Source organism: Sceloporus occidentalis, unplaced genomic scaffold, assembly GCF_023333645.1.
Source record: "Sceloporus occidentalis isolate IW3139 unplaced genomic scaffold, rSceOcc1.0.p SCAF_38, whole genome shotgun sequence".
NCBI classification, from domain to species: Eukaryota; Metazoa; Chordata; class Lepidosauria; order Squamata; family Phrynosomatidae; genus Sceloporus; species Sceloporus occidentalis.
In genome coordinates, this window is record NW_028317018.1 from 1086607 (window position 1) to 1114413 (window position 27807).

At 38.7% G+C, this 27807-nt stretch overlaps 1 protein-coding gene across 1 annotated transcript; it reads left to right on the top strand.

The window, feature by feature from the left end:
* Positions 1–4168: 4168 nt before the first annotated feature.
* LOC149290587 (carboxypeptidase O-like) lies at positions 4169–27409 on the top strand. The gene is made up of 9 exons (XM_089488404.1): positions 4169–4175; positions 21971–22101; positions 23753–23854; positions 24060–24164; positions 24318–24428; positions 24682–24772; positions 25634–25836; positions 26613–26697; positions 27147–27409. The coding sequence occupies exons 1-9, from the start codon at positions 4169–4171 to the stop codon at positions 27407–27409; spliced, it is 1098 nt and encodes a 365-aa protein (XP_089344530.1).
* Positions 27410–27807: the final 398 nt, after the last annotated feature.

Genomic DNA, 27807 nt, shown 5'->3' on the forward strand with positions numbered 1-27807 from the left:
GTGTCCAGATCACATCCATGTCTCTCTTGCTTATCAAAAGAAGGATGTTTCCCCCATTGTTTAACCCGTTTCACATCACTGGCAATCACTATTAACACTATTAACAGTAATTAATTTGCCTCCTCCATGTAGATTCTGCAGTGCAGAACTGATCTTTTTGTCAGTTTAATAAATAGGCTGCTTATTTTTCTTGCTCCTTTTTTTATACGGTTGGGCTCAAAAGTTTGCATACCCCGACAGAAATTGTGAAATGTTGAAAATATGTCTGCGTAACAAGGTAATGGAACTTAAAGATGGAAAAGGATATAAAAAGATACCCAAAGCTTTGAAAATGACAGTTTGTACTGTTCAATCACTTATTAAGAAGTGGAAAACTCATGGCTCTCTTGATACCGAGCCAAGGTCAGGAAGACCAAGAAAGATTTCAGCCACAACTGCCACAAGAATTGTTTGGGATACAAAGGTAACCTCAGGAGAAATAGAGACTGCTCTGGAAAAAGATGGTGTGGTTGTTTCAAGGAGCACAATATGACGATACTTGAACAAAAATGAGCTGCATGGTCGAGTTGCCGGAAAGAAGCCTTTACTGCGCCAAAGCCACAAAAAAGCCCGGTCGCAATATGCCCGACAACACCTTGACACACCTCACAGCTACTGACACACTGTAATTTAGAGTGACAAGACCAAAATTTTACTCAGAACCAAGACAGCTCCTTTTTACTGGAGAAATTTGCCAGTTTGGGTCCTTCATAATGAATAGATAAGTAGTTGGAAGCACAACTTTCCTGCTGACTCCCTCAAAACTTGATGGACCTCAAAGTAAACATGTCCCATTAAGATCTATAGGTTCTGTCATAGTTGTGTGCACTATTTACAAGAGTTTTCTTATCTTTGAAATATTTACAGAAACGTTTCACAGTTGATGTCTTAATGTTAAAGCTTTGGCCTGGTTGGTGTTCTGAGCTGTACCTAAATGACAGAATTAATGAAGTAGTCAAAACATTTTGCTAGTGTAGAAGCTGCCCGAGGACATCTGAAAGATAGACTAACTGGACCAAACCCATCACCAAAATGACTGCCAACCACAGTGCTTTTTGGGTCTTTGTGTTTTAATGCTTTGTGTTCTTTTAACGTCCCATTAAAAACTGCCACAAAGCAAGGGTAATCAAGTAGCTTTTTGTAGTTGCAGTAGAATCAAGAGTGAAGGCAAATCAGAACCTGTGGGACCTCAAGGAATTACATATGGCTGGCTAAGTAGTCTGTAGAAAGCAGACTTAGAGGTACCAGATCAGATCAGAATCAACATCAAAGTTCCATCCAGGATTCCCAGAGGTCAATGGAAAGAGGCACTGTTTTATCTTCAAAGCAATAGGCTTGTGTGTAAAAGCAAAAAAGCCAAGTAATCAATTAGGGTAAGAATTTCATTATGTTTGTAATAAAGGGTAAATTGAGGCATAGGGTGGGGCTGTCCACTAAAAGCTTCATTAGCCTTTCCATAACACCAATCCAAGGGGGCTCCAGGTAGCCTGAGCCTGATAGTTCCCAGGTATGCCTACTAGGCACATGATACTAGGTACACTACAGACTAGTGCATGTTTACTACTGGTTGCATTGCATACTGCCACTACACGGTTAACAGCTTCCTGTCCTATGCCTTGTTTAATGACAGTAGATAATAAGGGAAACCTTTCAATTATTTGAAAATAATTTAGTGCACAAAAATCTTTTAATTAGTAAAACTGGAACTAATTGGTTCCTTTCTTCAATTCTTTAATTTTACAATTGCTCTTTGTTGGCCTCTTTCATAAGTTTCTTCTTACTTAACTTTTGTGTGAATTTGTGGACCTTGTCCAGATCTTTGGATACCCCTTTTCCTGGTAAGAAAAATAAAAGACCTAGAGACAAATTATGACTTTTGGTTACCTTGATATGCTTCTTAATAACCATCACATTAGCGACCGCCACCATTCTTATTGTAACTTCTACCATTTGAGTTTCTACAGGGCATACTGTGTCTTTGGTTATCTATTTGTAATGCTTACTTGTAATGCTTATGCATAATACACCAACTACTCACATTCTCTTTTTTTTTCAAAAAAGAGAAGGAATGCTTGGGATTGTAAAAAAATATACATTGTTGGCTAGTCACTTTTTCAGATAAATGCCTACCAAACACCACTAGGTGCCACTGTGGGGCTTTCCGAATGCTAAATAATTAATCATGTTCCTCATTATAATTTGATTGGCCATATCAAATATTTTAACATTTAGCCAATCACAAGCTGGGTCAAAAGTAACCATTTATGGGTCATAAATAATAAGTGGCTTGGTTCACAAAAGAATAATATGATGGTGCTCAGATCCATTGTACTCTTGTCAAGTAGAGCACCAGTGAGGATGGTGTTCATTTAACTCACTCTCCAATGCTGCTTAAACCTAGACATCAAGTTTAAGTTGAGTAGCTACTTTATCTACTTTTCTGATACCAGTAGGGTATCATCATTCTTAAAGTCCGTGTCAGTACCATGGACAGGGGCCAGGGGCACTAGCATAAACTTCTATAAAAACTACGTATGCTGTACTTTAGAAGACCAAATACAAATAATAAACGCTAACAAAATAATAATAATAATATATATGTTATAATAATAGAGTAAAAAATATATAATTACAGAACATATGTGATTCACGAATCTGACTCTGTGTACGTGTAGGTAGAATTATGTTTAAGATACGGGAGAGTCTTGAAATCATCTGAGCCCAGATATGATGATTTTGCACCTGTGGAGCGTATAATCTCAGAGATGAGCTTTCTTGCCATAATAAAGCACTTTCTCTGGGTACCTTAATTTATTATGATATCCAACATGGATGGAACGGATCATTCACTTCTGCTATCACATCGCTGACCTGAAAGGAATAGGTGTCTTTTGGACTAACCACTTGAAGTACCATTCCTCTTGTTCAAACTACACTAATGGATCAATTCATTTTATTTCCTCGACCTTTGTTCACGTTGGGTTCAGTCTCACGTTTTATACTGTGTAAGTGTTTTCAAAAGTTCTTGATTGCCTGTTCTTCAGAGGGTACTAGAGTATCTGTTGTAAGGCGTTCCCATGTGTTTTTATTATCTTTTATTTCTAAAGCACCAACAGTTACGTGGCACTACTTAAAATACATATATTGAAGGGAAATGACAAGACTAGAATAGACAGGCTAAGGCAAACTGATAGAGAGAACCATGCTCGCAAGCTTACAATCTAGAGGAAGAGTTATTTGTCCTTGGAAGGGAAGTAGGTTGTCTAGCATGCTTTTGTATACCAGAATGAAGGATCCACCACTGTTTTGCTGTCCCTTAATCCTATTAAATAGAAGGTCAAATTATGGTCATCAGGAATCATTAGTAAAATGAAACAGTGACACCGTAAACTTACAAAAGCAACATTGTTTCTACCTCTAGCCCCAACCTTTAATCCGTGATTCTACTTTTAGATCTTTGCCCTCTGGTGACGGTAGCTGCAGTTGTTGCGCATTCATTGCCAGTTGTCTGGTTAGATGTTTGCAAGGTGACCACACCTCCTATTTATTGCTGAATGCTTCTGAAACATTCATAAAATACCGCCATGGCCTCAAGGATGATCCAAAGCAGAATGAAGTGTAGTGACCTACATTAAAGCCAAGAATACATGATGAACTTCATAACCTACCGAGTATGCGCTGTTCTTCATAACAAATATTTTCTTGACTTGCTACATCACAGCCAGTAGGACTTGAAAGCCTTTTGTCAGCATGCAAAGCTCATCTCTCATTACAGCAAATGATGATTCCTATTAAGGATTGTAACAATGCTTGTTAAATTAAACAATGACAATGCTGTGCCAAAATGTCTGGTGCCAAACACAAAGAGAATTAAGCTAATTTTGTCCTGAACAAAGCTTTCAGTGGGGGAGCCTAGAATACTTTGTAGGTCATGGGCAGCATTGGGTTAAAAAGTCAGCTGTGAAATACTTTAGTTGAAGATTACACTGTCAAAGTCCAAAAAGCATCCAGCCGCCTTCAGTGTTTAACCGGTTTGTGTGTTTGTACAGCTTCAACATGTATATTCTTCTGTGGAACGCTGGGATCCTAGGAATTCTCATCCCACAGGTGCTGGGCTGGGGGATCCAGTATGACGGGTAAGAATTTCTTTACAATTTGATGGTAAATGACATAGGATACAGATGTAAAGTTTACATTCCTTATTTGCAGCAAGATATAAACCACTGCACAGCACAGTCCAATTCTAGGAACAAGAAACGTTGTATGTTAGTGAACTTACTGGTAATTATGAGTTACAAGTTTAATAACTAACAATAAAAAAGGAAACTACCTTTACTACCTGTATTACTTGTACCTTTTGATAATATATATTTAAATACCATCATAGAATCCATTTAAACCATAAAATATTTAAGGTATTTTAAAAAAGACAAAGGCATAGTTTAAATTAGTAAATTGTGTTTTCCTATTTGCAACCATAAATACTAATAACATTTTTTTTTTATGTTATGTATGATCTTGAAAAAAGGGGTGTACGGTGCTTCTGTGGTTGTGGACAGCAGCTCAGCCTCAACTAGTGTCTCACTACTAGCTAAGTAACCAAAATGCAAGAAGAATAGCATAATGCAAGTGAAGAAAAGAGTTCAGAATACCGCTGTGAGATTCTGGACTTTTTTCTTCACTTTAATTTCCTAAGAGCCAACAGCTGTTTTACAGAGGTGGCACCTGGTGGATGTGTTGAAGATCTTGAATCCATATGTAAGATACTAAGTTTTACTTGTTCAGATCCATTTATTTACTACTATTGATGCTGTTCCTATGCTTCCCTGCCTGAGGTTCATTAATTACTACTCCCTAAAGCTGGGTAATACTGTGTATATTTTCCTATTTTGAGGTGTGGGACTAGCGCACTATGCTATTCTTCTTGCATTATGTAAGCACTGCCTCTATATACAGCATTGATCAGAATTAATTTGGTGAATGCACACAAGGGGTTATTTGGAAGTGCTGTACTAAGACATTGGACAGATTAAATACATTTGGAGCAAAATAGTATAAAAACTAGTGGGTATCCATGGATTAAAGTGGCTTCATACTACAATTCTCCCTATGATTTAATTAAGAAAAATGTTAAACTTTTCTAACAAATTGCCTTAAAAAGCAGTTATTCTTCAAGATGCAGATCTAAATATGGAATAGAGATTTCTAGCACATTACCAAGACTTCATACAACTTTTCACTGATGTATTGTTTATACAACATCCTTAAAGACACAGCCTTGCCTAATGTTCTTTTTTTTCCGTGACCAATTATTCACCTCTTGGTGGTTTTTAGACGTCACTAGTTTCTTAAATCCACACTGTGAATAGGATACGCAACGTTACTTAACATGCCCTCCTAGCGCACTTCTCCATGGTGCATAGGTTCAGTGATGTCATATATGCAGAATAAGACGTTGTTTAGGGACCCTATTGTGTTATAAATTCCAAATTTTTGTTTACACAAAGTTTAAGGATCCACAGTTTGCCCCTTAAAAAGTTTATACCATGTTAAAGAAAGAACCCTCTACCGATAAGAAAACAAGTGTTGTTGTATTATTCCAAGAAACATTGGAGTCTATAGTTAAAGGTGTATCATTTGTATCAATCTTTTGGCCACAAAGAAAAATATGTAAAGATACATAAGCTTTCGGGATTTCAGATGTTTCTTCATATGAAAACTACACTTTCTTCCATCTTGGTCCAAAAAAAACATATCAGCTTCAATGAGAGACTATATAGTAATACAAGAGACTAAAGATGTTTAGAATTCTAAAACATGTTGATACAAAAACATTTATACAAGGGCTGCATGGAATGGTCATCTAGAGCCAGTTATTAGTTATAGGATGAGACCACATAGAGGATAACTTACTAAGCTTTAATAAAATGCTGTATTAATGCACAATAGATTATACAGAGTGTAGGGTTCAGATTGGGGTGGCTGGACTGGTGACAGAAAACAGAGCATTAATTAACCTCAATAAATGACTTCTCTACTGTGTCTTATTGCATTTTCTGGTACATTTCATATGTGAAGATAGAAAAAGCTCGGTTGTATATTGTGTTTAACAGCCCAGAAGTCAGCAGTAATGATATGTTAACTACATGGGAATCCATTAAGAAACATCATGTCATGGGTTGACAGTAGGGATATCTGGCCTCAAGAGCTAAAATAGCAACCCATGATTTAGCATGAATGAAAGGACTGCTTGACGGGGCATGGAATATGTTTAACATATATAGGGACCAAGGTTTAGGTCAGTAGGGTTTGGGTAGGAGAAATAAGACAGGTCTACCTTCAGATCTCTTTGGCTGCATATGCCTCAAGGATATGCCCGCACACTTTTGTTTTTTGGTTCTGGTCAAGATGATCAGCGTTGACATGGGTCCCAGGAGTCAAGATGTGATTAGCTCTTGTTTCAGTAGCACAGGTATCTAAGATTCATTGTGGGTTCTTCTTGGTAGGGCCAAGCAGTGTCTCTACTGTGTAGAGGATGCTAGTGCAATGTCTCTGTTAGTGCTCCCTAGGGGCCACATTCAGTCACCAAGATCTCATCAGTTAGGAGGATTAAGCTAACAAGTCTGATAAGTTCATTAATATATTTTATTACAGTTTGTTAACCTAAAAATAAATGTGAATAGTATAGGCTTTTATCCCTAGTCTCCAAGGTCTGTGTCTTTATTTAATATAGTTGGCTGCCCATATTGACATTGCACATATCATGGGAGAGTGTCTCTAGATCATGTTTCAAGTACTCCCAACTAGAGCAGGCTTTGCTTTCTTCCTTGCATCAGTACAAATGTCTTTTGAATTGGCACAGGTTTGAAAGAGAGTCATTTATTGCTCAAAAGAGGAGATCCTGAAAGCCAGTACAGGTGGTCTGCAATACCAGGTGGCATTTTATATTATGCCTGGAAGCACCTAAACAAAGTTTTAAAAAACACAGCAATCCCGCAGGAGTGTGCTTGACATTTCGAGAATAAGTGAGATGAGAGCCTGCTTGGCAGAGGATAGAAATGCACTGGTTGAGTGAGCGATGTTTAAAAGGTGAAAATAGTGAGTGATGCCCATTTGACAGATTGAGATTTTAATGGAATGGAGCAAGCAGATAGAGACAGGTTGTTGGGTCAGAGGACTATAGTAGTTTGGCAACGTGTCGAGTATACGTTTTAAGGAAAAGTTAAGAGTGAAAAGATGATTGTTAGGTTGGGATGAATTTGATATGTCATGTATGAAAAGTGAGTGCTGGAGTAGATGAAATGTAGCTATATTATACATACATTTTACATATTTTGGTAGACAATACATACAATTAATTCGAAAAGTTATATTACTTTTAAAATAAATACTGTATTTGCCCGATTATAAGACGAGGTTTTTTCCAGAGCAAATGCTCTGAAAAATACCCCTCGTCTTATAATCAGACCTCAAATAGGTCTGACTATGAGACTAAGATCCAGTTCCCCCGCAGCGATGCAGGGGACCTGGATCTTCTGCCTGTGTTATGCCCCCCCCCACTTACCGGTGCTTCTGAGTCCCCGGTGGTTAGTCCGGGCAGTGTGTAGAGCTCTACGCGAATCGCGTAGAGCTCTACACGCTGCCCGGACTAACCACCGGGGACTCAGATGCAGGGGACCTGGATCCTCCTGTGTTATCCCCTCCCCCAACTTACCGGTGCTTCTGAGTCCCCGGTGCTTAGTTCGCTCAAGCGTGTAGAGCTCTACATGCTGCCCGGGACTAAGCACCAGGGACTCAGAAGCACCGGTAAGTTTGGAGGAGGGAGAGGGAGGGAGTGTTAAACGGACGGGGGGGGGGGGCATAAGGCATTTTTGGAGGCAGAGTGCTCTGTGAAATGCCTTTTAACCCCCTTAATGCCACTCTGCCTCCAGAAATGCATTTTAACCCTCTATGCGCCACTCTGCCTCCTGAAATGCCTTATACCTCCCTATATACCACTCTGCCCCATAATATGCCTTTTAACCCCCTAAATGCCAGAGTGGCATATAGTGGTATAAGGCATTTCTGGAGGCAGAGTGGCACATAGGGGGGTCAAAAGGCATATCATGGGGCACAGTGGCATGTAGAGGGTATAAGGCATTTCTGGGGCAGAGTGGCAAGCCTGGGGGCAGATGTGCATAACTGGGCGGTAAGGGGAAAAAAAAGAAATAAAACCAAAAACAACATATTTTTCTCAATCATAGCTTTTATTAACAAACAATTGTTCACATAGTTTACATGAATTAATATTTACTGGTAAAACTTTTTTCCTATAGGGTCGTCAGGCTTTCTTTTTTTCATTAATTAATATTCAGATTTGGGGGGGTCGTTTTATAATCAGGGTCGTCTTATAATCGAGCAAATACGGTACTTAATCTGAAAAATACTTAATCAGAAAAAAAAATCTCCTTCATCTCTTCAGTGGGAAGTTACTAAAAATGCAAATGTCTGCCCACTAATTTAATGTGGCAGAAATGTAATATTTATTAGACCGTGCATTATACAAATAAACAAATGTTTTTCCTGAGCTTAAAATAAAATGTACTATGTAGCTAACCGTTTACATTATATCTCTAGTATCAGGAATCGGTATATATGATTAGATAACTAATCACTGGAGCTAAAAACGGTAAGCATAGAATAATCTTAAACAGCTCCCTGTGAAAAACTACCAATGCTGTGTTGTATCAAGACCTCCCTGTTAATTAATTAAAAAAAGTATAAATTACTATTGCTGCGTTGTGTATAGATCTCCATGTTAATTAATTGAGCGGTAGAAACAAGAGCTTAAACGTTCCTCCATATTATTAAAATTAAAACAAATTAGTGTTGAGCGTGCCCATAAAGTACTTATAATCTTTAATAGAAAATAAAAAAAATAAGGGAAACACGCTCAGGCTACAGCGATCGACACGTGGTTCACCAAAAGTCTAGTTTTAGGGGGCCCAAGGCTTCTTGGTGCAGAAATGGGCTCTTTGAAACTGGTTTTAATCTGTTAATGACTTCTTTAATATTTTATTATTGAGCATAAGCAAGGTATTTGTTAACTAACTCATATTTTGAGCAAAACTGTTTTGCTCCATAATATAAATGCAGAAATGAATTGTAATTTCTCAAGTTCAACAACATATTCCAAGACACAGACATTTAGATCCCAAACAGGATACAAGTTCTGTTGTTAATCAAATGGTTCACCCCACTGCTTTTGCATGGTATGTATATTAAAATAGAAAGTATTTTACTGCCATTGCCCTGGAGAATGTATTCTCTTATTTTTTTTGGTGAGCCTGTCTACAAATGCTATAAAGTCTCCAATTTGTAGAGACCACTTAAACCATATTCTCTGTGGGATATGCCTCAGATTTAGTACTAAAGTTTAATACAGTATTAAGCATATTAATTGTTCCCTCAGAGGGTTAGCAGCGCCTCTGTTTTTTAATATTGATCTGAGAAGAGATTACTGTGTCTGAGAATTTAAGATGAGAGGGGAGATGAAAAGGAACCATGCTGAAATTCTCAAGGTCGTTAGAGTTATTAAAAAGGCAAAAACATGAATGCGTTCATAAAGGATTCATTACCACCAGGGTCTAACAGGAGAGGATTCCTTATATATCCCTTGCTTATACTTTACGTTTACTATTCTTCCATAAAATCGCTTTAGTGCGACAAGGTCTGCAATCTATCAGAGAACAATACACTACGGGGCAGATCATCTTAGAAGAGAAATCAGAAAACAAATTCTGTGTCTGTGCATCTACTAATGCTCTTTGTGTGTTTCCACTCATCAAAAGTTCTAGATATATTTCCTTAACTCTTTAGTATGGAATATAGTATGAAGAGGTGCAATCCTGTTGAGTACCTGAGGTGGAATCTAAAATCCACTCATTTGTGTAGGGCAAGCCCGTTTGGGTCCTGTGGCTGCTCCAGATGGTCTCACTTGTATCCAAAGTATTAGCCCTTCATTCTTCTCACAATGTCAGTTTGTCCATCACATGTATATATTTTTTTTTTTCAAAATTGAATTAAACTCATACGATTTGTACTTGTCATTCGTTTACCTAAGCATAGATTTTTTTCCATTTTAGGGACCAAGTGTTACGAATCATCCCTGAGAATGTGAAACAGGTCCAGTGCTTGCAGGAAATGTGTCAATCATGGATGGTAAGTAATTAGTTCATGGAGGAAGTCAAGCTAATGATTTATTCTAGGGGGTTACATTGTCTAGAACATCTATCTCTTTGTTACTAATAGCTGGCCCTTGTTTTATCTACAAGGTTAGGTAACCTCATCATGGACATTTTTAGCTAGGTTTTCTGCAGGAACTAGATTGCATGCCTAAGTAGGGTAGGCTACTCAGAGCTCTCCCTCTTTTGGGGAAGCGGCTTCATGGGAGTGGTGCCAGCCATGCATGGGGCAGAACTAGCCCCAGGCGGTCTTAAGTGGGGAGGAAGTAGGAATGCAAGTGAGCGTGGCCATACACCACTACCCTACTTAGAGGAAAAGAAAAGTGACACAGAGTCCTAGGGAAGAAGCGCTTCACCTGGAGACTCCGGGACAAACCCCGAGTTACCAGGTATGCTTGTTTAGTACCAGTGAATTCCAACCATATGGAACATAAGCTAATAGGTTACCATAAATGTAATAATGATCTTATTGTGGACATTCCGCCAAGGTTTGATTTAAGGAGTAGTGGCAGGTTTAATCAGCAGGATGTTGTGGCTGAGCTCCCCTTAATGAATACGAAAGTTGTTCTAAATTAACAATTACTAATTGGAGAAATAACTAAGCATTCCACAGTAGTTTGAACCACATCTGAAGCCTGAATGAACACATAGCTATGAAAATGCAGATTTGGTTGTTTTGTTGCAACACTTCAAAAGAAAACGCAAAAGACCCATCTTTAATAATCTTTAATACTTGGAAACTCAACTATAATTACAGTCTCTCTTCATCATGTGTAAGAATAGAGCAGGTCCACACCAAAAAGGGTCAGATGTGGTAGAGTGTGAGTGGAAAAAGGTAGAAAAGGGAAGTCATAGGCAGTAATGGAATGGCAGGTTGGTGATTGTAGACAGTTCCCAACTGTGTGACCCTGAGAATCTGACCCTTCAACCCGAGCTTAGGACAAAAACTCAGGTTCCCAAGTATGAGTACAGAGCCTTGCACATTCCCAGAGGCCTCCAATTCCGTGCATTCAGAAAATGCATACAGACATAGGGCTCCTTACCTGGTTCAAATTACAACTCTTTATTCTGGCTTGGATCAGACGTAATGATGTGACAATGAATGCATCCCTCTGTGCAGTGGCTGAATCCGTCATACCTTTGTCAGCACTGTACCTGAATTCTGATTTATTTACCTAGTTACACTCATATGTATTGTAATTAATGATGCGGCAGTCTATCTAGAAAGGAGGCAGGTTTAGTTGTAGAATACCAATGTCTTATTTTATATCATCCTTTGAATGTTAATGGGAGATGCCTCTAGGCAGTCACATTACTGAACACGGTGTTGCATTTGGCACTTTATTTCTATGATGTGTAATTTATCATTTTTGTACCAGATGGATCTCTGGAAGCCTCTACAGCCAGAAGATATCACTGTCGGGAATGTTGTGCATGTCAGGATCCCATCGACTGCTCTGCAGCCCATGAAACAGGACTTGCTTCACTGTTCACTATCTTTTGAGTAAGTGACGTGATGTGTGGTTAGCAGTTTTAATCTTACAGACTCTGGCTTGGTATAAATTGAATATCAGTCATGCAGAATGACACACTGAAGTTAAGAGAGCTTATATCAACTGCAGAGACAGGCTGCTGGAGTAACTACATATTTGTATGCAAGATTAACCCTTTACAACCGAGGTTTTTTAAATAGGGTTTACATAAACTTTTATAACTTGCATTTAAGATATTGCTGTTACAACCAAATGTCAGGCAGCTTTCAATATCCAAATCGTTCTGTATCATGGAGTCCTTGATTACCGTAACCCTTTCAGTGCCAGCGTGCAGGCCCGGACTGGGACAAAAAATAGGCCCGGGCATTTAAGCCTGAGCAGCCCATTTTTATTTATTTATTGTTAAAGCCCATCCTTCATGTACCATCTTTGCATTTACTCACTCATTCACACAAATCATTAACACATTCATTAATGCAGTCTCACAAATCATTCAAGCAATTCATCCACACATGTATTCATTAATTCTCATACACATTCACACAATTCATCCACACATTTATTCATTCATTCTCATACGCATTCACACAACCCCCTTTCCCCATCTTATCTGCCCCTTCTCACTATGTAGCCCCTTTTCACTATGTACCCCCTTCCCCACTTCTCAATATGTACCCCCTCTCACTATCTATCCCCTCTCCCTATTTCTCACTATCTAACCCCCCCTCTGCCCCTTCTCACTGAACCCCCCTCCCTCACCCTACTTACCTTGTTGTTGGAGCAAGCAGCAACTGCGACCGGGCCCGCGGCAGGGCCGGATTGACTTAGGGGCTGATGAAGCTGCAGCTCCAGGCCCCTACCTTAAAATAGGCCCAATCAGGACCGGACTGACTGGGCCTATGCGGCCTCTACGGCCGCATTAACGCAGGGCCCCTTAAGCCCGCCACAACTGCGACCGGGTCCGCCACTCTAAGGGGCCGGGAAGCCCCCACCAGGGCCGGCTTTAGGGGTCTGCGGCCGCACAGGGCTTAAATTAAAACATCGGGGTTTTTTTTTTTAACTTTATTTAACATCCTCCATGTTAAATAAAGTTAACAAAAACTTTATTTAACATGGAGGATGTTAAATAAAGTTAAAAAAAAAACCAACAAAAAACCCCCCGATGTTTTAATTTAAACCCTGTGCGGCCGCACAGCCGTAAGGCCGGCCCTGGTGGGGGCTTCCCGGCCCCTTAGGGTGGCGGACCCGGTCGCAGTTGTAGCGGGCTTATGGGGCAGGTGCCCCTTATTCCCTGCGTTAATGTGGCCGTAGAGGCCGCATAGGCCCAGTCAGTCCGGTCCTGACTGGGCCTATTTTAAGGTAGGAGCCTGGAGCTGCAGCTCCATCAGCCCCTAAGTCAATCCGGCCCTGCCGCGGCCCGGCCCCCCGGGCAAATGCCCGGTGTGCCCGATGGCCAGTCCTGCCAGCGTGATATGGGACACACTGGAATTATTTAAATCTAGAGCTCCAAAGGGTTGTGGGGGGATCACTGCAACAAGAAAATGTGTTCATTAAGAACAATATAGCAGTCATAGCAAGTGACCGATAACACATGCGATAAAGAATGCAGAGTTTGACCAGCATTTATTGGTCTTGTTACAATAAATGTCTGCCAAATTATCGCCTTTTATTCTAAAAATTGGTGTTGAAAAATGGAAAATTGTCAAGAGGCATACAAGCTCTAGCCTACTTATGTATACATGTCCATTCTTACTATTTACTCTTGACACAGATTACATGAAATATACACCAGTATACGTACCAGGGGTTATTTAGTTTTTAACAGGCAGTAATAGATGCACAACAAAAATGATCCAGATACAAGACCATTGCTAACATAACACTTAATTTACTTTTTATCCCTTTATGCTGTCAAATAGCACTTGTAAGTAATAATGACTTAACTTACTCACCGAAGGAGAGGTGAAATGTACTACATAATAGATTCAATGCCAGAATTCATGCTGGTGCCCTAATGATTTGTATAAACAGAATTACCAGGCTTTATACATATTTCTGTAGTGGATGCAATACCATCACTTAAGATGTGGTGACAAAATTTGTTAGTGATTTTTCAGGTGCAAAAACCCAATAAATATTTATACATTACATCACTTTTTACGGCATGACTGTTCCCAAAGTGTACTTTTTAGGTGTCAATGTTACATTCCAGAATTCCACATTACGAGATTTACCTCTCTATGTCCCAGAAAATGCTGGGCAAGTGGCCATAATATTTGTATTGTATCAGTATTTGGCAGGAGTAACTGGACAGTTTTTAAACAAGTGAAAGTGACTGATTGCCAGACTTAGCAGGGCCCTGGCATGTGCTTTATATACGGAGGAGAGAGCCCCAGGCACGTTCATGAAGTAGAGGAACATCAAGGTGTGCATGTGCTGGAGCTTTGTAGGCTGCGGAGATAACCCAGAGTCCTGTCAGGGCAGATTCTGTTTCAGTGTAATTTGGTACCGTCATTTAGACTATAGGGTTCCTAGGTAAGCTTTTATTCCTGGTAGGCTACGCAGACCTCTTCTGTTGGAGTGGATTTGCAAAGGGGTAGAGTCAGCCACACATGGTGCCACAGACAGCTTTTAGTGAGAGGTCAACTAAGGGCAATAAGCAGGAAGTGGGCGGGGACTGGACATGACCAAGCACGGCCCACCCTGCCTAGAGAAAACAGAAATTGAGCAGGAGACTCACAGAAGCAAGACTTCATCTGGAGACTCTGGGTCCAACCCAGAGAGTTCCCATGGTATGCCTGTCTCACTCTGCTCAGTTTTCTTGTGGTATTATATATATATATTTTTTTTTAAATGGAGGTTCTTTTTTTCTTCTTTCATTCTGACTTCAGGATTGAGATAAATTAATAAAAAAAAGGGTTAGAATGTATTCATATGCACATATAAACTGTTTATGTTATATTTATTTTGTGTTGTTTTTAGTGCAGACAGTTTTGTATACATTCTTTTTCAATCAGATTAAGATGTTTAACATCTTATTTGACACTTCTGTAGAACTGAGATCCCCAGTGGCTGGATAACGACTACTGCAGTTTTACTACCTTACATTCTATTTAGAACCATAATAAAATAACTACCGCAACATGTATACATGTTGGTCACTAATTTCTGTCTGAAGGTTTCTTGGCTCCTGCTCTTCATTTTTCCTGTCTATAGTCAATATTCCTTGTGAAGTCATCTGTGTGAGTAATGTACCTGGCTTAAACTGTAATCGGGTTATGATCAACATTTGTCTCACTTGTTTAGCTGGAATTACCGTTATTAGCACTTTCTCAGTGGGTCATACCGTCCACAAGTATCAATTTAAAGGAGGGATAAGTGATAAATGCACTGTACTTATTTAGGAAACAGATTACTGTAGTTATGCTCTAGAATTGCTAAGCGTTAGTGTTGAAGGTTGAGTGTTCGTCTGAACAGCAGTCAAGAAACAGCTGAGATGTTTGCACACCGAGAGGAGGCCTGGTTTTTTGTTGTAATAAAAACTAAAACTGGGTCTAGGTCAAGCCTAAACCCTACTTGTGTAGATGATGGGAAATTAGGATGCAGTTGAAAAGAGGTCCCGGTAAGTTTACTGTCCCTGTAGATCACTTGGGTCAGGTATATATTTTCTAAAAGTCTTCTTTCCTGAAGAACCATCTGGGGTATTATTCACATGTACGTTAAAGCAAACCATGCCTGGCCTTAGGTGCTCTGATCATCCATTGTGTCTGTCCAAGTAGTTCAAACCTGTGCTCGATCTACAAATTGTCCTTCGTTATATTTTTCTTAGAACACGAGGCACTAGTAGTCTCTGGGAGGCCTGGCATGTAAATATGACTATACCTTAAAGCAGGGCTTGACAAATTTGTTGTGAATCTAGGCACCAGCTAAAAAAGTTAGGAGCCAGCATTTTTTTAAAACTAACAGTTGGTCAGGAGTGATCTGATCATCATCAGCCCACTTACTAAACTCACAGCGTTTGACCTGGAAGCACCCTGGACTTTCAGGTCAGTGCCGTTTTGTTTTTTTTAATTTTTTGGGGTTTTTTTTAACTCTTTCAATGCTGATGTTCCATTGGAGCATAGCATTGACTGATATTTAGTCCCTACAAGCTTGTGGGGACAAATGTTAACCCCTGCAATGCCACGAATGTGTCATACACAATTGTGGCATTGAAGGGGTTAACGCTGCACTGTCGCTCTCATGGAGCGATCGGGCAGCAGGGGAGGGTTGGGGCTGCCCTCCACACTCATGTGGAGACCGAAGATTCCTCTCCCCTGTCCCTGAAGCTGCCTCTGGCAGCTGGGACGCAATTCCTGGTCTTCCATGCCTACAGGAGTCATCAAAGGGCTTGTGGGGGCTCGTTTTTGCTGTTGCTGGTCTGCCAGCAGCAGAGCCCCGTACAAAACGGGAATTAACCCCTAAAATGCCGCGGCATTAAAGGGGTTAACGCTGTACTGTCGCTCTCATGGAGCGATCAGGCAGCTGGGGGGTGTTGGGTCAGGTCCCCACACTTGTGTGGGGATCCAATCAACACTCAACCCCCTTCCCTGAAGCTGCCTTTGGCAGCTGAAAACACGATTGCTGGTTTTCCTGCAAGCGCGTTTTCAGCCTATAGAATCACTCCGTGGGAGTGATCTCAGGCTCGGGGGCGGGCTTGGAGTGGCTGTGCTGGTCTGCCCAGACTCCTGGGCAGACAGCAGCAGCAGCGCCCCCGCGTGGTGATGCGGGGCAGTTTTTTGTGGATGTAAGAAGCAGACAAACACCTTGGCGCCAGGACAAAATTCTCTGTCGACCTGGTGCCTGGGATTTGTCGAGCCCTGTGTTAGTTAACTGCTGGTTATAAAGATTTTAGTGTGCTTTGATAACACAGGGATACGTTATGCATACTACTTTTTCTTAGAGGAGTAGAGGATATAACATGTTTCTTGTTGTTAATGTAATTATAACATTATACATGTTACGTGTAGTAATGGGCAATTTCCTCAACTAAATTGCACCAATTTAGTTGAGTCTGTACAGAAAAACAAACAAACCCTTTTTTAATAATAATGTAAGCTTTTCTATAAACTTACAAAAAAGATACTATTAGCCCAAAATGGGTCACCAGAACTGAAGTATTCACGTAACTCTAAATTTACAGTAAAATTTGGGCCCCTGCTTTGTTTACTCTAATTCGGAACTTTGGCATATAGTATGGTTTCCTTTAAAAACTGTAAAACCTCTAAATCTTATAAAAAATTGTACTCTTTTTTTAAATACATTACAATATACGAATATCCCAGCTATCCATTTTAATATACAATGTGTTGTAGTTAGATATCTATGTAACTAAGGTATTATTTTAAACACCATAGTTTGACATTGGAATTTTAATCAGTAATTATGTAAAAGATGGTCAGGTGATGGGCTCAGTGGGGCACTTAATATGAAACAGCGAGAGAGGAATTCCGAAGGACTGGAAAAAGGATAAAATTTAGTTAATGATACAGAAACCCCTGTTGTGTTTACCTTCAACCCTCCTTGTCTGCAACAATGAATATTAGCTAACTGTTCTGCTATCTCTGCATATAGGTTATCAATCAGCAAGGAAACTAAATCCCATAATAGATACGTGAATTTCAGAAAGAGGATTACTATCCTGCGCCATGGGTCCCTTAGTTGTTAGACAGTTAGCAGTGCTTATCCTTCTTTATTGCCTTAACGTAAAATGTTGATTTTCTCGCATGTAGTGAAATCATGAACTGAGTTAACCAGGGTCTTCTTACATTCATATTCAGAAGCTCCGTGTTGAATAGTGGGGCATAATAATGGCATTCAGTAACTGTAACACAACTATTTTAACTTCTGGCCACCTCCAGAGAAAAAGGTCAACTGCTCAGTCTTAGTCACTTTCAAAGGCTCCTGAAGCCTCCTTTCTCCATTGAGTTCTTTGAACATTTCTTCGAATAGATTCTCAATCTAGCCAAATATTATAGCAAGTTTCTTAGATGAGAATGCAACAAACTCGAGAATACAATTCCTAAATTACTAAAACATTTGCAATCTGCTTTTTCTTGACACAGAGCACATTAAATATATACCAATATACATGAGGGGTTATTTTGTTTTTTTTTAAGGTGGTAATAGATGCCCAACAAAAATGATCCAAGAATTTCATGCTAAAAAGTTATTATTACACAAGAATGGAAAAGCAAAAATATGTTGTATATTACATACCACCAAATGTACTGTATGCAGTTTCAAACAAGGAGCAGATTAATACGTCATTTCTCCAGAAACACCCCAATCTCAAGCATCATGACATCATAGCATTGAAATGATCAAATTTATTATTATTATTATCTTATATTTATATAGTGCCAACAGTTTATGCAGCGCTTAATACAATACATAAATTCAAGGTGTATGACAAGACGAGAATTGACAGACTAAGATAAACCGATACATTAGGTGGAGAAAGTGTGAGAGGTAGTGGGGTGGTTGTCTCAGTGACAAGGAACTTCTAGCAGCTAAAACGGTGCGGCTTCTCTGAAGAAGTGAGTTTTGAGCTGTTTCTTGAATGTTGGGAGGGAGGGTGAAAGCTGAAGGTTCCTTGGGAGTAGATTTCAGAGATATGGGGCAGCTCGCGTAAAATCTTGTAGATTGGAAAAGCAAGAGGTGATGAGTGATTGTAAATTAATACAAAACAAATGGTGCAATAGAGTTAAGTAGTTGCTGATTAACTCCTTTATTGGCCAGAATAAAAATTGTCAACGATTAGTGATGAAATAGAAGAAATGAAAGCAAACATATTGAAGCAAACATAAGTAAAACATCATATCTGGCATTATTAATAAAATAAAAAATAGGGCATTGAACGTAATCAAAGGCTCAATAACATCAGTGGACTCTTTGACATTTATGTATAAATTTGTCTTAAAATCATTATGTGCTTAAGTTGAGCTACTTCATCTTTTATATGATTCCAGAGCATTATATATATATATATATATATATATATATATATATATATTCATATATACATTATGGCACAAAAGGATTGTTAAAGCTGTTAGCAGTTGACAATTCAAACAATGAAGATGTTGCATAAAGTACGTGCTTAGGAGATAGAGTCCCTGAAATGAAATGATTCGGCGTTGAGCAAGATTCGTGATAAATGAGATGGGTAAGATTTATCTGAATGAATCAGACACCCTCATTTAAATGGAGAGCTTGGAGGTGGGTTTGGGCCTTATTTTAATGCAGCAATATTTCGCTGCGCGCATGATATGAAGTATCAAGGGACAGCTTATGCCAGATGAAGCATTTTCCATTTAACAAGTGCTGCTCATTTTTAATAATAAGACATCCCTGGCATTCAATTTCTAGATGGCATTTATGGGCTGAATTAATGACTAAATTAAAAAGAAAACACAACGTTAACTCCTTTTGTGCTTCCGACGCCCATAAACACAGTCAACAGAAATTTACACGAAAAGCCCTTTTGCATTCAAAGGGTTCATTTGCGGCTGACTGAAAGCTCTACCAAACCTGCATTTTATCTGATAGATATAAACATTTATTTCATTCGTCTCAATGTACTCGTCAGATCCTTAACTGCATTCTAACAACCGATGCCTAGGCAAGGCTGCCTCTCATATTAGGAGAGGTGATAAAGCAATCCAGAGCTAACAAGCACTGGGGGAATTGCCCTGTGTATAAACGTTTGCAGTAGATACTTGTGTATGTATGGCATGAGAGCCTGGGATGCCTCCTACAGCCAACTGAGGACTCATTATGGGTATATGAAATCTCAGTTCTACATCTGTTGCTCCTCTTTTTGCTGAAAAAAAAGCATGGGGTTTTAGTATCCGTACCCTACTTAATTCTTCATATGGCCTATTCACGTAGGAAACTTTAAATGTAACACACCCCATAATTTCAATAGAAAAAAAAATCCCAAGAGTATATTTCTGCATTTAGCCACAAGACAGGCTTCTTTTGGTGTGGCGTAAAAAAGATATATATTTTATTTGAATGCCCAAATATTATAAATCAAATTGTAATGGTAAAAATGTGGAAGATCATTTCCTTCTAGCCCCAAATTCCATTTGCCTTAAACCGTGTTAAATGACAGCAATACTTTTATATTTGTTAACAGAATGTGCTATGTCACATATGGTTGAATTCATCCAATGTAGAAGTAATGCAAGAGATAAAGTACAAGTCTTCTTCTATTAGCCATAGAACATTGAAGGCATCGGGATACGTTGTTACATAAAACCAAAGATATAGCCGCATTAGCCCATAATAGCATTGAGTCTTTTGTTGAAGTTGATATTTTTCATTAAGCCAACGCAGAAAAGGATGCAGAATTACATCAGCTTGCGGGATCTCAGAGGTCTTCACATGGGTTTTTTTAGTGCACAACCTGCGGGATTTCACTTTTTCTGAGCAGTGCTGGTCCATAACGAAGCATAGCAGTCACTGGAAGAAGTTACACATCTTATTTTAATGTACCGACTGCTGACATTGATGCAGCGATTTGCAGTACCAGAAGAGTTACTTCAACCACTTATCTGCTGATTGAAGACAGATGGGCGATTAAAGCCGTATTGTTGTCTTACCTGCTGCTCTCAATGTGAGATTACAGGTTGTAAATAAATAAATAAAGATCAACTGGGAGGATTTATTGACACTCAGAGCACTAGAGAGGGGTCAGGAGCTCTGTTCATTCTAATGATAAATCATGCATTTGATGTGGGTACGCGTTAAACATGTACCTGCGTGTAGTGAGTTGAAGTGTTTTTATGGTTTGCTTTCACAGGAGATTCCCTGAAATACAGGGAGAAACAGTGCATCGGTTGCTTGTACTTTTGTCATTATATATTGTAAAGGAGGCATACTGTACGCAGCAATGTATTTACCTTAGGCGCAGTCCAAGGCTTGACCCAGGACAGCACCCATGCTGTCCCTTCCACAGCTGCAATCCTCACTGTGGAGCAATGGGATGTCCTAGGCCTAGTCAGCCTGGACAAGAAAAGGAGAGGTGAATGACACTGTTTGGGGCACTAAATCATAAATGGATTTAGCTTCCTGTTTTTTTAGGATATAATAGGTATATTTGTAACTTTTCATGCAGCTGATGGAGAGTTTAAATGTTTCCTCTCTGTTTCATCAGGTCTCTTTTCTCGTCTCTCCATCTTCCTCACTCTTTCCTTTCTTTTCTTTTGTTTTTTCTTTGCTTCGGTTTCACACACACACACAAACACACACACATATAATAATGTATATTATTTCTTGTATTCTCTTGTTTTTCTCATATCTCCTCTCTTATCTTTCCTTTCTCTTTCCTTCTTTTCTTTCTTTTTTCTCTTCTTTTTTTCTTTCTCACTCTTTCCTTGTCTCACCTCCTTGCTATACTTTCTTTTAACTAAACATTTTAGCTGCCATAGGTAAAACGTTATCCATGGCCACAGCCTTGATTATGCCCCAGACACAAATTCTTAAATAGTATCCAGGAATTGGGTTTGGAAAAGGTGGCAACCTTAACTCTCGGACTCATCTACATTATAAAGGGCAACCCCAGTTAGCATTAGCTGCAGGAAACATTTGGCTAGCCATGTATAATCCACATGCAACTTCAGCGGGACCACCCACTGACGTCAGCATGGCCGCCATCCTGCAAGAAGAGTGCTCCAGATAGCCAGAGCCACAAAGATCCCAATTATGTATAATGCATAGCTCCATCTGTGTGATTCTCCAGTCTACTCATCCATTAACATTATATGGGTCAGCTCAGCCTTTTGGACACAAATTGTAAAGTTAGACAGTTGAAACCACAACTTTCCTATAAACTTTACCTTTAACGAGCAGGCACCTTCAAGTCAGCATTTACTAAGTAAGCATGATAGTAGAGAACCACTGATGTTGTTGTGATATCTTCAACTGCCTAGGCAGATCGGATTTTTGACTAAAAGGTCACAGCTAAAAGGTGTCAGAAAAGCATGCGTCTTATCTTGCGGTAATAGTTATGATTTAGAGTCAGCCCAGGCCTTCCTGCATTTGGCCGAACTAGTCACACATATCTTCATGAAGCCCAGACATCTTGAACGGTGGGTAGATCTGTATTATTGTTATTGTCACATTTTGTCTACCCAATCTCTTCTATTCTGTTTTCTCTCCCCCTTACAGCAATTTTATCTTACAGAATCCTGATAGACAATGTAAAGCACTTGGTGGGTCCAAAACCGAAGGGTACAGAACAAAGGCACAAGAGGTCCCTGGCAAGCTACAACTACACCAAATATAATTCAATGGAAGAGGTAAAAATATAATAAACATGGGTAGATTAAAAAAAAGGGAAGAAATACGAGGGGGGGAAAATGAAGGTCACGTTGATAAAAATATGCATACATCTAGGGAATTTAATCTAAAAGGAGATCAAGGACAGGTTAAGGTTTAAATCTTTAGATGGGCAGAATGATTCTTAGTCATCAGATGGTCTCAGTTGCATCAAGATAAAGATTTGCCAGTTTTATTTTATTGTGGGCTATCCTTCCATATCTCAAGTGCTAAGTCTGTGAAGCATGGTTACGATGGTAGACATAGTCATAAAAGACATAGTCACCAGTGGGATTCCACATCTGAGCAATGAAGCAGCATGAGCTATGACGCTTGATCAACATACATTCTTTTGTTAATTCTTTCTTAAGCTTGATCTCTTTGTTTAAAAGGAAAACACAATTTATAAATTAACACACATACTTTGTATCTGTACAAACATATAATGCCACAATACGTTCACAAATGTGTCATATAAGCTATGCCTCAGCTATCCAACTGTTTCATGCCTTGATGAGTTTGGAGTGCTCGGGTATCAGGTAACATACGCATACCAGTCAGCATGAACTGTGGTTTACATTGCTTTCTTACGGGTAGAAATGCAGGACTGCTATTAATTATGTTAACATAATATTTCTCATGCAACAATTTTTCACCAATAAGCACAAGAACTATAAAGGACCTATAAATCATCTTATATTAAATTATATAGTGAAGAATCAAAGAATATGAAGCAGATGTGAGAGTATAAAGGAATTTATTTAAAGATCTTAAAGGAAAAGTATTTTGTTTTCCTTGAGCATATGTCAGTGATGTATAACGTCATTTAGGTTAGCATCGACAAAAGCGTATTGCATTCTGTTCTACTAAATTTTCCTTGGTGACTTTCCCTGCCCAAGCACCACACTGAGCTGATTCTTTATAGCAATGCTAATGAAGTCTGTTCTCCGCAGACTTTCATTATTTAGAGTGTCCGTCTGCGTGGTTAACACTGAGTCATTCTATTGTTTACTACAGGAAGTGTGATACAGAGTCATTTTTAGCAGATAACAGAGGTAGAACAGCAAGTTTAATGGAACTCTTTCACATAAAGTAGATACTTTGACTTGTGGGCCACATTTCCAACTATGCATGCTATGAATTTTATTTACTTGCTAAAGGTAGCTAAATGTTACGGTATATCAATCAATGACCCTCAGCCATTACCCATACTACTTCCCCAATTGTTGGGCACAGTACTGCCCTTGAGTGAACTGTCCCTTTCCTTATGGTATGGTTACTAGAGGGTTGTCTACATGTAATCCGTGGTTGGTTTGAAGAGTGATAAATTGTGTATGGACCACGCTTTAGTTATCCATCCTTGGCCTCAACCAGATTTTCCCCATCTATAAAACATGTAATCCAGAGATACTTTTGATATAACCACAGAGTTCAGGTGTTAGTGAGATCCTATGAGAAATAATTACTCTTAGAAGTTTAATATGTTTATAAAGGTACTGGAAAGAAGAAACTAAAGGACATAATGTTGTTACTATTGCCATTTCTGGCCACAAAGTCTCTGATTTGCAAACCACAGTGAAGAGGAGACTTTGCAGGCTGAGATGTTAAATAATGTTTGTTTTTGTTTGACAGATTTATCACTGGATTAGTCAGATGTCAGAGAGCAACCAAGGCTTAGTAACACAACATTTTTTGGGCACAACATATGAATTAAGACCCATGCACTACCTGAAGGTAAAGGATTCAGAGTTATGGTTTAATATTCTGTATCTTGATGCTTACACGTTTGAATGCAAGCAGTGTAAGCAATGTGTCACACAATGTCCACTAAGGCATGCAGTAAGCTCTCAATTGATATGGAAAATCAGGGTTGGGCTCATCATATGTGACTGCTAACTAGTCTTCAGACACACCTCATCCGTGTGGCTTTGCCTTCCAGATAAGTCTTCAGTCAAATAAATCAAAAAAGATTGTCTGGATAGATTGTGGAATACATGCCAGAGAATGGATTGCCCCAGCCTTCTGCCAGTGGTTTGTCAAAGAGGTCAGTATCTAAGCTCATGTACGTTAGCCAATACTGAGAGGATGGTCACTAGTATACTTCACCAGTGATCCTCTGTAGGTCTTAGTGTCCCTCCATCTCTCTTTTTTTTACATCCACTTTTTTCAAATAATAAAAGCGAATCTCCTATAACAGATTGTCCAGAAACACAAGAGTGATCCCAAGATCAGTAAAATCCTCCAGAACATTGATATCTACGTCTTACCTGTTCTCAACGTTGATGGTTATATCTACTCCTGGACACATGTAAGCCACATATTCAGTTGTGCTGTTTTGCTTGCTTTAGGTAATTTACTGTATTTGCTTATTTTACTTTCCAGTGTTTTATACAAAGAAATATAAGATCCAAAAAGCAACATCAGGGTTGATGACAAAATGTTGCAAATGCTTTTTGGTTGTACTCCTGTGTCTATGTTATTGATCAGTATAAAACAATCCTTAACCTTTATTCTTAATATAATAAAAACAAAATTTTTATTATGGAAAATATTTTTGCTAGGAAAGACTCTGGAGAAAATCTCGCTCTCAGCATGAGAATGGCACCTGCTATGGAGTGGACCTTAACCGTAACTTTAACATAAAGTGGTGCAGTAGGTGACGTTTTTTATTTTCACTCCAGTTTATCATAGAAGACCTCATTTTCAGGTTACCTTATGTCATATGTTATTTTTGTGAGGAGAGATATTTAAGATATGGAGAGATATTTAATATCTCTCCATCACAAAAATAATTATTCATTTTCATTAAACAAGAGATTTTTTTTATTTTCCATGTAGGCAGTTCCAACTCCCATTTTATGTTGTATGAATACAAGTAAAATAATGTGAGGCTTTCATGTTGATTCCTTCAGGCAGATGAGGAGAAGGGAGAGAACTTCAGGATGGGAAGTTGATCAGATAGAACTGGCCCTGCCACTGAACACAGCTTCCATGGGCTGACATTCTTAATAAAACCTCTTCAAAACAATTACACTAACTGACAAATACAAAGCGCAAGTTACTGATGGTTTTAATAAATTAATGTGGTTATGCTAAAATTTGTGACGGTGGCAGTTCCTCTTTAATTTGACAGATATAAATCCAGGGTCCAGGAGCAATACACTAAAAACATGGCTTCATGCATAATAAGCAACACGATGGAGGGCTACACAATGGCATCATGTATTTTATTATCGTATATGTTATATCCAAACCTAGGCCAGCAAAACCAAGAAGTGTCAAGCAAGAAACATGGCTACATAGATTCACACACGCAGAGAGATCTGAATCATGATCCAGCTTTTTATCTTAAGTGCATGACTTCATCTTATCCGGAACACAGAATATTGCCATGCGTTCTGCCACCCTGATGGAAACTATAGTTTTTAGCAGGTTAATACAAATGTTTTGGTTTTTTTTGAACCGATGGACCTTAATGTATTAACACTACACATTCCTTTCATTGTACTTTAGCTCTTGGGTCTTCTACCAACTGCAGCTCCAATTCTTTCTGTGGGAGTTCACCTGCTTCTGAACCAGAAACTAAGGCAGTGGTCAATTTCATAGAGAAAAATAAGTCAGATATGATATGCTACCTCACTATACACTCATATAGTCAGTTCATCTTGACTGCATATGGATACACAACAGAACTACCAAGGAATTATAATGAAACGGTAAGGGTTTGGCTCCTTTGTGTGAATTATTCTATGCAGACTATACCTTATGTGCTTGTCAGACTAGCACCATGTATATTACTTATAAATTATTTCTGACATCTACAGTATGTATCACTTTATCTATGGAATATTATAGACTACACTATGGAGAAATAATAAATAACCCCTTAATGACAAATGCATTGTTTTCAATGGGTTCAGGGACCGCCCATTTTCCTTAAGGGGTTAATGACCTTAGCCCTGTCATCTTGATAAAAAAAAATAAAAAAATAAGTTTGCTAATAGTGGATTCGCCGTTTCTTTTCCAAATCATTGGATCCAGTGATTTCCAAAAATGAACTTTTGGCAGAACAAGTTGATTATAGGTAGCAGGTTCAGTGGTGTTAGAAGCAGGGATACTGATGGCTTGGAGTTCACGCTTGCTCTACCTCTTGTAGGAAGGCTGTTGCACTTAAAATGTACAGTTGTAGCTCCTAAGGTTTGCGTCAAAGAGCTAAAAAATAACTTTAAACGAAAAAAACAATAACATAGCAATAGCAATAGCAATATATAGTCTCCAAGGGTCAAAGGGCTTTTCGCACCCTTTTTAGTCACTGAAAAAGAGAAACCTGGAAGCCCACAAGATCGTCATATGACAATGGATCAATGTCTAAAGATGGACATGCTAACATTCAATGAAAATAATAGACATTAGATATAGTATTTATCTGATATAGTAGAGACTGTTACATGTATCCTAGTATTTTACCCTAACAATCGATTCTCTATCTTAGGTTAAAGTGGCCAGGATGGCTGCCTCTGAACTGAAGAAGAAACATGGCATAGATTACAGTGTAGGAACCTTCTCCAAACTCCTTTGTAAGTGTTCAATGTGACAATGTTATTTATACAGCGTGTCTACCAATTGTCAATGTGAATATACTGGATCAGAAAGTTTTGTTCATTCAGTTACTTCAAATTATGTGAGCACCATGTTATTTATAAAACATTTTAGAAACACGTTTATAGTATAAAAAAAACGTAGATGTGGTGCATGTATTTTATATTGTGATGCACGTTGCATCAATAATGTTGAATATTTCATATAAATTCTTGTAAAGGCCTGTGAGTCACGTACTTGTGTTAGTCTTTTGTAGATCTGCAGCTGGGAACGCTGTGTGGAATCGTCCATTCAGCTAAAGATTTATTAATCCTAAACTGTTTTTATCAATACATTATTATTATTGTTGCTGGTCAAATTAGTTTATATTAAATCTCTTGGTATTTTTCTGAAATCCTTTGTGATAATTGGATGTTCCTTTCTACAGATGAAGCCTCAGGAACCTCACAAGACTGGGTCCACGATCTTGGAATAGACTTTTCATTTACTTTGGAGTTGAGAGACAACGGAACCCATAAATTCATATTACCGGAGGACCAAATCCGTCCAACTTGTGAAGAGACCATGGCAGCTGTGATGACAATTATAGATTATGTCGATGACAAATATTTTCCAAATAGCGCACCTGTTGTCTCCCTTTTTTTCTGGTCTAATGTTTTCATCACATATACTGTTCTCCAAATGATGTGAAGTATGTTGTTTAAACTTGCACTAAAAAGGGAAGCACAATTTCCAGACACAAAAGAATCACACAACTAATTTTTCTCAGGTCTACATTTCTCTTTGTGTAATTGTGAACATTTGTTCAGAGCACGTTTCGATGAATAAAAAGGCAAATTCTCTGTCTTTGTGATATTGTGTGTTATGGACAGGTTTTTGGTTTTTTTTAAAAACCAATTGTTGAATGAATGTAAATTTGAAAAATGTGATTATTTCTAATGCAACTAAGGATACATTTTTAATTTAAATAATCATCACGTGATATATTATCTATCACGTGATAGATTATATTCAAAAACATGAAGGCATCCATTAAAGGCCAGGGAGGTCACATTTGCCCAGGTTCATTAGAGAAGTGAAGATACCAT

Coding starts and splice junctions, on each gene's coding strand:
- LOC149290587 (XM_089488404.1), top strand. Junction 22,102..23,752: donor AATATAATTCAATGGAAGAG/GTAAAAATATAA, acceptor TTTGTTTGACAG/ATTTATCACTGGATTAGTCA. Junction 24,429..24,681: donor ATATCTACTCCTGGACACAT/GTAAGCCACATA, acceptor TATTTTTGCTAG/GAAAGACTCTGGAGAAAATC.